Source organism: Coenobita brevimanus, chromosome 35, assembly GCF_032717465.1.
Source record: "Coenobita brevimanus isolate Jiangsu-jjx chromosome 35, ASM3271746v2, whole genome shotgun sequence".
Classification (NCBI taxonomy): domain Eukaryota; kingdom Metazoa; phylum Arthropoda; class Malacostraca; order Decapoda; family Coenobitidae; genus Coenobita; species Coenobita brevimanus.
The window spans coordinates 2,075,170-2,084,524 of NC_136988.1; the positions used below are offsets into that span (position 1 = coordinate 2,075,170).

At 41.9% G+C, this 9,355-nt stretch overlaps 1 protein-coding gene across 1 annotated transcript; it reads right to left on the reverse strand.

Annotated features, from left to right (window-relative positions):
- Positions 1-4,721: 4,721 nt before the first annotated feature.
- LOC145396187 (transmembrane protein 243-like) lies at positions 4,722-8,993 on the reverse strand. The gene is made up of 3 exons (XM_080269626.1): positions 8,891-8,993; positions 6,702-6,848; positions 4,722-4,845 (listed from the first exon to the last, which is right to left on the reverse strand). The coding sequence occupies exons 1-3, from the start codon at positions 8,960-8,962 to the stop codon at positions 4,732-4,734; spliced, it is 333 nt and encodes a 110-aa protein (XP_080125752.1). The 5' UTR covers positions 8,963-8,993; the 3' UTR covers positions 4,722-4,731.
- Positions 8,994-9,355: the final 362 nt, after the last annotated feature.

Genomic DNA, 9,355 nt, shown 5'->3' on the forward strand with positions numbered 1-9,355 from the left:
ATTGCCACAGATGTTTTTCTTCCTACTGATAAAATGATGCTCCAATTCACCCATTATGTTAGTGTCTAATCATATATTCAACACTGACCTTCCATTAGCCTGGGATGGTGGCTGAGAGGGTGCATCACTACGGATAAGTTGGCTGGCATGGAATTTAAGCTATACTCAGTTTTTTTTTTACTGAGGTGAAGATGCACTTGACAGGTTGGTGATGAGTGGCTGGATGCAACATGTCCGATTAACATTTACTAACCCAAATTACCCCCTCGGATATCTGTTGTCAATTAATAATGCTAACGAGTAAAGAGATCATGAAGTGATGTTGCATTCAGCCAGTCATCACCAGCCTGTTATGTGCATCTTCGCCTCAATAAAAACTAAGTATAGTCTGTCACGGGTAAGAACTATGGTATGTCACCAATGGAGAACAAACGAACTTGAATTACAACTGTATCAGAAATTAACACTACCCATCTGTTATCCACTTCTTTTTGCCCCTTCAGAAGCACAGGGGCCTTGGCTGGGCTTATTAATCCCAGCACTGAGGAACCATGTTAACCAGTCACCTGCCCTTATGTGGCATTAAGTGAGCAAGAAACTCCAACCATCTCTTGGATGTATACCCACATAGGCAACAGCATCTGATTGGAGTGCCTTAACCCACTATGGCCACGGCGCACGACTCTGAGGTTGTTATTATCGTGCCCTGGCAACCTATCCCTGAACAGTGTGTCAGATTTTGTGTTATAATGAGATGCATGTGATTCGTGTACAGTATGTTCGTGTACAACAATATTCGTGTATAATAATATGATTTGTGTATATTATGATATGAAATTGGAGGCACTTTTGAATGGTAGGTTGCCAGGGTACAATAATGACAACCTCAGAGTCATGCGCGGCGACTATAGACCACTAGACATAAAAAAATGAACACAACCATTTGAAATATCACCTTGCTGAATGGAAAGTACAAAGACACAACTATCTTACGTCTGAAGAGAATTTGGAACTGGCGAAACACAACAAAAACTCCATCTCTACCAGCGCATGTTTCAGATGGCTCAATTTTTCCACTGCATATTCATCACAATAATTGGAAAGGCAAATGGCCGCCCCTTATGGGATCATGGCGTCTGGCAATAGATAGAGACACTTGTGAGTCTGCCTGTACACTGCTAAATAATACGCTACAAATAATAAACATAAGCAGTACACGGGATCGCAGGGGCTGGCAGCTGAACCCCTTCATTTCGTATTTTCTCAAAATGAACGGATCTTGAATTTGGCTATCTTTTATATTATCATTATTATTTTTTTCTTGGAAGGAATGGTTTGCTGACTCCTGGCCTTTGGTTCCTTTTTCCTTGCATAAAAAAAAAAGAAAATGGTGTACCTGTACTGTTTAAATTATTCTTGCTATGACTGACGTGCCTTTGTTCTAATAGCAAACCTGACAAACCCCTTACCTCTTTCAACCCACCTGATGGCTGAGGGTAGTCAGGTTAGAAGGTTTTGATTAGTAACCAGGGAATAATGTTTATGGTATTTTATGGAACCTATCTATCTATAGCCCGACGCCCTAATCCTGCAAAGGGTGGCCACAGACAGAACTCCTCCCAGTCACTCTGTCATCCACCATTTGACTGCCCTCCCCCCAGCTCACTCCCCCCTCCATCATATACTCATGGAACCACAACTTGATATTCAGTGTGTACAGATGGTCCAGATATGATAACAAACCAACAATGGACGATCTTATTAGGCTCAAGTAATGTGTTGTGCTGTGAGGAAGCTATTAACTTCATCTAACCCTTCCAGATTAAAAAAATGTTCCCTAAGCTGAATAAACTCCATGGGAAATGGCGGGGGACAGGGCGACGTGGAGGCGATTTGTTTGTGGCCACCCCGTGCGGGATTGAGGCGTCTGGCAATAGATAGATAGATAGATAGTTAACTCCTTCAATCCCACAGCACAGTTTTGTTTTATTCTTGCTATCTATCTATCTATCTATCCATTGCCAGACGCCACAATCCTGTAAGGAGTGGCCACAAACAAATTGCCTCCATGTTGCCCCCGCCATTTCACTGCCCTGCTCCCAGCTCACACCCCCCTCTCTCATATACCTCTCCACTCCATCCCTCCACCTCATCCTTGGCCTCCCCCTCCCTCTTCCCCCCTCCACCTCACTCATATACCCTCCTCTTTACTGGTACCGTAGGATATTTATTACATTAGTTTTCATGAGTGTCCATCATAACTGCATTCCAAAATATTCCAATTTCCATATTTGGACTAAAGTATTTCAATTTTGAGTTGAACGGATCTTGAATTTGAATTTGGCTCTCTTTTGTTTTTGTTTTTGTTTTTTTCTTGGAGGGAACTGTTTTGCAGGTGCATAAAAAAAAATAATAATAATAATAATACGATCATAAGAAACCGATAATGGAACTTTTCAATATTACCAGTATCTTGTATTAAAAAAAAAATAAAAAAAAAATAATAAAAAAAATTCATTATTCAATCCTTCACAGTATTATTGCTTCTTCAAAAGTGTATGAGTGTGATGTGAGGGTACCCAGTCCAGTGATTTAGGACAAGTGATCAGTCGCTGACCCTTGAGTGGCATTCGGTGGGCAGCAAATCCCAGTCACTGCTCAACCCTGAACTGTCGCTTGCCCTTGAGTGGCATTCGGTGAACAGTAAAGCCCAGACATTACTCAAACCTTTATTGCCCAAGTCCACATGAAGTCTCTGTACACACTAAACCACCAGCATAAAATGAGGCAAATACCTATAGAAAAATACAAAAATATTCCATCCATTGTATTGTGCTGACGAGACTCCTTGATGCTTTAGGAACACAACACTGAGATTCATACAACAACAGAGAGAGGAAACAGAGGAATCCAGTACAGTAATACCTCGATATACGACACCCCTGGATGCGATACCCCGGCTTAACGATGGGGGTTGAAATACCACCATACCCCGCCTAACGATGGCCAAATCCCGGTTTAACGATGGGTTTTGGATTTTTTTGTTACCGATTTTGATGATATTTTAGACTAAAATTGTGTGTTTAGGTTGATTTATAAACTGTTTTTAGACTTAAGGTAATGTGTTTTAGCCACAGGTGGGGTGAACATTGTCATTCTGGGGTACAGTTTACCAAGCCTGATTTTTCCCAGACTTATATTTGACGATTTTCAGATTATATTTGTTGGTTTGAGTGAGTTATTTACAGGTGTTAGGCTTAGGTTAGCTTCCTTGACAGCTGTTAGGCCATTTAGATTGGCTTTACACTTGTTTTTGGACTCATTTGGATGAGTTTTGGACTTGGTTGGAGGGGAAATCCAAGGCTGGTAAACTCTCCACATTACTTTACATGTTAAAAGTACCCCATTATGCGATACCCCGCCTAACGATGGGGTTTTACCCAACCAATTACATCGTTAAACCGGGGTATGCCTGTACATGAAAATATAAAGAGAGGAAACAAAGGAAAACAGTACAGGAGAATATATCTAAGGAACACAGTACAGGAAAATATATCTAAGGAACACAGTACAGGAAAATATATCACTTGTCTGATTATGTTACTTATCACAACACTTCTTAACTACCAAAGGCCTCATCAACGTCCAACGACCATCTAGGTAAACACTCCTTATTTACCAAACGACTCGTTAAACTCCAACGACCCTGTCATTTCAATCGGCACAACAATCGTTACTCACCAAACTACCATTAAAGCCATTGATCTGAAGGTGTCTCTAACCCTTTCCACTGCATGAGGATTTTTTGTCATAATATTCTTACTTCCATACACACACACACACACACACACACACACACACACACACACACACTCTCTCTCTCTCTCTCTCATTTTCAAAGCCTGATCAAACTTTACAGGACAGACATAGGCCTGTATCCTCATCAGGTAAGGAAGCTCTCTAACACCTCTTCTTTAGTGATTTATTTTTGGCTATGGCTGGTTAATATCGTTTGGTATGTTACCTATGCAAAGTATGGGGATATTAAGGTAGAATGATTTATGCAACACAGATATATACAGTAAGGCATAATAAGCAAAATAAGTTGCTAGGGAAATGGTGTTAGGGAGCTTCTTTATCCGGCAAGAGGACAGGCCGCAGTCTTAACACTTTCACATATCCTACAAGTGTCTGGAGATTGTGGTAGTAGTAGTAGTAGTAGTAATAATAATAATAATAATAATAATAATAATAATAATAATAATAATAAAGATATTAATGGGTTTTTGGGTCAAGCTTCTATGACCATAGTGCATGAAAAAAAAAGAAAAAAGAGGGGAGACCAAAAAAAGGGGGAATTAAAAAAAAAAAAAAATGGGGGAGGAATAAAAAAAAGAAAGAAAAGAAAATGGGGGAGGAATTAAAAAAAAAAAAGGAAAAAATAAATAAAAGAAAGAAAATGGAGGTAAAAAATAACACTGCTGCAGCTTCCCCCTTGCTGACATGTGCGAGTCACCCCTCCACTACGATGATGCATTTCCTATCTTTGTGCTGACTCCTGACAATTTTAGACAGCTTTGGAAAGACCCCCCGACACAGTAAACAACTCAACGATAGCGCTAACTAACCTTCCCCGTTTAAAAGGCCTCTCCTGAGCTGTGAATTGTCCGACAGCCGGCATACAGACACTACAAGAGCTGTCCCCGGGGTGAGGGGGTTGGGCTGAGGCAGTTAGGTGTGGAAGAAGATGTTGCCGCATATACAGAGGAGGACGATACACAGTGCGTTGAAATAGATCAGTCTCTTGAACTTGGGGTCCAGGTCACCTTGCCGATACCACGCAATCTGTTGAGAGGGCATTACCTTGAGAGGGCATTACCCGGTACCTTGAGAGGGCATTACCTTGAGAGGGCATTACCTGGTACCTTGCGAGGGCATTACCTTGAGAGGGCATTACCCGGTACCTTGAGAGGGCATTACCTTGAGAGAGCATTACCTTGAGAGGGCATTACCTTGAGAGAGCATTACCTTGAGAGGGCATTATCCGGTACCTTGAGAGGGCATTACCTTGAGAGGGCATTACCTTGGGAGAGCATTACCTTGAGAGAGCATTACCTTGAGAGGGCATTACCTTGAGAGGGCATTATCTTGAGAGAGCATTACCTTGAGAGGGCATTACCTTGAGAGAGCATTACCTTGAGAGGGCATTATCCGGTACCTTGAGAGAGCATTACCTTGAGAGAGCATTACCTTGGGAGAGCATTACCTTGGGAGAGCATTACCCTGAGAGAGCATTACCTTGAGAGGGCATTACCTTGAGAGGGCATTACCTTGGGAGAGCATTACCTTGAGAGAGCATTACCTTGAGAGAGCATTACTTTGAGAGAGCATTACCTTGAGAGAGCATTACCTTGAGAGAGCATTACCTTGAGAGAGCATTACCTTGAGAGGGCATTACCTTGAGAGAGCATTACCTTGAGAGGGCATTACCTTGAGAGGGCATTACCTTGAGAGGGCATTACTCTGAGAGGGCATTACCTTGAGAGGGCATTACCTTGAGAGGGCATTACCTTGAGAGGGCATTACCTTGAGAGGGCATTACTCTGAGAGGGCATTACCTTGAGAGGGCATTACCTTGAGAGGGCATTACTCTGAGAGGGCATTACCTTGTCTATACCACACATCTGTCAAGAGGGCATTATGCTGCATGAGATGGGGTACAGTACAGTAATATCATCATTATCTCTTCTTATCATTGTCATCATCATCATCATCATCACCATCATCTTTCTATCTATCTAGCTATTGCCAGATGCCTTAATCCCATAAGGGGTGGCCACAAACAAATCGCCTCCAAGTCACAACGTCCCCCGCCATTTCATTGCCCTGCTCCCAGCTCACACCCCCCTCTCTTATATACCTCCCCACTCCATCCCTCCATCTCATCCTTGGCCTCCCCCTCCACCTCACTCACATACACCCTCCTTGTTCTATTATCTTTCTACTCTATCTTAGCCTAAAACTGCCATCCGTCCTCCTTGATTGCCAAGATGTAGCAACACACTAACACAATAATATGGTCTTGGTTACAGAAGTACTATGGGATGACAGAGACATTGTACTGCCTTTTTAAAATAAGCTGCAGAGGCGCTCACCATCCACTCAATCGATGTACCGCTGCTTCGGGTGTCTGCCCTTTCCTCTCATCCTTCCCTCCTCTTCTGTTGTTCTTTCCTTCATTCTTTCCCCTTCCTTCTGCCTAAGGGTGACTTTACACTCCTTTGTTTGTCTGTCTTTCCTTCATTCTTTCCTCTTCCTTTTGCTTGTGGGTGACTCTACACTGAGTGACAAGCCAAATGGTTTCCTGTACACCAGGAAACCATTTACTATGCTGGGTGGTAACCATATAACCAAATTATGGCGCCTAGTGGTTTAGTGGGTAATTAAGGTGCTCCAATCGGCTTGAGCCTGTGTAGGTTTATATCCAAGGGTTGGTTGGGGTTTATTGCTCATGTAATGCCACTCAGGGATGAGTGAGGCTGGCCACTCTCATCTTAGGCTAAATGTCAGGACCAACTTGCCTAGCCCTGGGCTCCTCCACTCCTCATGGGGCGACATATGATTGGATGATGGATGGATGGTTCCTTCTTCTTTGCATATAAAAAAAAGGAAAAACCCAAGGCCATGCTGTGCTGTCTTACCAGGGTGAGGTGAGAGGCGCAGACGAGGATGATGCAGAGGACGAAGAACATGTCCAGCGGGTGTGGGCCTGGGATGAACGAACTTAGGGCCGTTATCAACACCAGCACCGATGTTATGAAGATTATGGCCAGGTTTATCATACGGTCCTGCCGGGGAAAAAAAAAAAAAAATATGGTTATGTGTTTCATTGTAGTCATCATCATCATCACCACTACTACCACCACCATCATCACCACCACCACCTCCACTATCATCATCATCATCACTACTACCACCTTCTTCATCAATCATCATCACCATCACCATCACTATCACCACTACCACCATCACCACCATATCACCACCATCATCATCATCATCACCACTACTACCACCACCATCATCATCACCACCACCTTCACTACCATCATCATCATCATCATCACCAATATCACCTTCTTCATCATCATCATCATCATCATCACCATCCCCACCACCACCACTATCACCACTACCACCATCACCACCACCACCACCATCATCATCATCATCGTCATCGTCATCACCTCCACCTTCATTATCTCCATCATTATCACCACCACCTTCACTACCATCATCATTACTATACCTATTATTATCACCAAAACCATCATCATCATCATCACTACCACCACTACCTTCATCATCATCACTAGCACCACCTCCACCACATTATCACTACACTTATCATTATCACCACTACAATCATCATCATCATCAACTACAATCATCATCATCATCATCATCATCATCTTCATCAAAGCCATTTTTCACACATAAGGAGGGAGTGAGATAATCCACAAAGAAAGAAAGAGAAAGAAGTAAAATTCCATCCATCATCCATCCATTGCCAGACGCCATGTATCCCAAACGGGGTGGTCAAGGGCTCAGAGTTAATTGTTTTACAGGGAGGGGCACCAATCCTCCACCAACCCCACTTGACACGTAGGGACAATTTAAAAAATGTGAAAAGAAAATAATGCCATATATCTCAACCTCATCAATACACCGACTTTCTCTCTCTCTCTCTTTCTCTCTTTTTTTTTTAATGGTGTCTGGATAGTGCCCTGGCAGTAAGAAGGCATATGAAGTATGCAGCTCAATTTTACACTTAAAAAAAAAATAATAATAATAATAATAATAACTCCTGAATTGCGTCAAATTATCTGGATGTTGGAAAAAAAAAAATTGGAACCTTTGGGTTGGTTGAGGTAAAATTTTGTCTTGTAATATTTTAGTTATTATTTCTTTATTTAGCTATTTCTTGATGTACAACCCAACAGTCTGATGAGGCATTTTATATTTGATTTTTTTCAGCTTTAAAATACTATACTTAGGACAAATTGCACACTGGATGGGTTGGATACAGCCATCACTAACTCCCTCACACCCAAGGGGCTTTCTTAAGTTTTATTAACCTGCCAGGTGGTAGCATGATTCCACCAGAAAGCTCAGAGAGTGCAAACCTCTGACTATACCTATAAAAGTAATGATTTACTGCAGTAATTCCTCTTTCCTACCAGATGAGTGCTTTTAGTCTCACATAGTCAATTAATTCTATGGTTTTGGTTTGCCCCATTACATACCCCTGGCAGTGCCAATAAAATTAATAATTCATTAATGCACCTGGCTACAGATCCACTTCAAAAGCTACTCAATCCTTCCTTAACCCATTCCCCATCTGTCAACTATATTTAACTGAAATTCAACTAATTTTTTAAAAAGATATCTTGTATACAAACAGACAGACAGACACGGGTGAATACATAACCTCCATTCAACTTTGTTGGCAAAGGTAATTACTATAATGATATGTGTGGGACTGAGGAGTCTGGCAATAGATAGATAGACGGATGTTACTATAGTTTATTCATTCTACCTTCACACAATGTCATTCAGTCTGAGGAGGAAAATCAAGTGTGATGTGGTTAATGGAGAGGATGTGTAACAGTACCAGCAGATGTCAGTAATACAGGCGTGTTAGTTATACAGGTGTGTTACTAATACAGGCGTGTTAGTTATACAGATGTGTTAGTAATACAAGCGTGTTAGTTATACAGGTGTGTTACTAATACAGGCATGTTAGTTATACAGGTGTGTTACTAATACAGGTGTGTTAGTTATATAGGTGTGTTACTAATACAGGCGTGTGAACCAATGGCTGACTCACTCTGGGCCGACCCTCCCCATTGCCGAACAGCGGACGGTCGGCCAGGGGCTCGTATTCCTCGGGGTTTGGCATCTCCGACACTCACACTGACCAACAACGGCAACACTGCAGCTCTGTGGAATGTATAGCAACCTGCAGTAAGAGTTCATCATCATCACCATCATCATCACTATCACCCTCATCATCACTGTCAACATCACCATCATCATTATCACCCTCATCATCATCATCATCATCATGACCCTTATCATCACCACTCTCATCATATCATCACTATCACCCTCACCATCATCATCATCATCATCACTGTCATCCTCACCATCATCATCGTATTTTCCCACCTACATATGGGGTGAGGCAGGATCCAGAAATTAGGAAAAATAAATAAAAAAGTATAAGTTGTAGAAGAATCAAATGACTTCTAGCCTTGGGTTCCTTTTTCCTTGCACTGAAAAAAAAAAAAAA

Excerpts from the sequence above, each read along its gene's own strand:
- LOC145396187 (XM_080269626.1), bottom strand. The coding sequence starts at position 8,962 with ATGCCAAACCCCGAGGAATACGAGCCCCTGGCCGACCGTCCGCTGTTC. Across the intron at positions 6,849-8,890 it reads ATGGGGAGGGTCGGCCCAGA|GACCGTATGATAAACCTGGC; the intron begins GTGAGTCAGCCA and ends TTTCCCCGGCAG. Across the intron at positions 4,846-6,701 it reads GCGCCTCTCACCTCACCCTG|ATTGCGTGGTATCGGCAAGG; the intron begins GTAAGACAGCAC and ends CCCTCTCAACAG.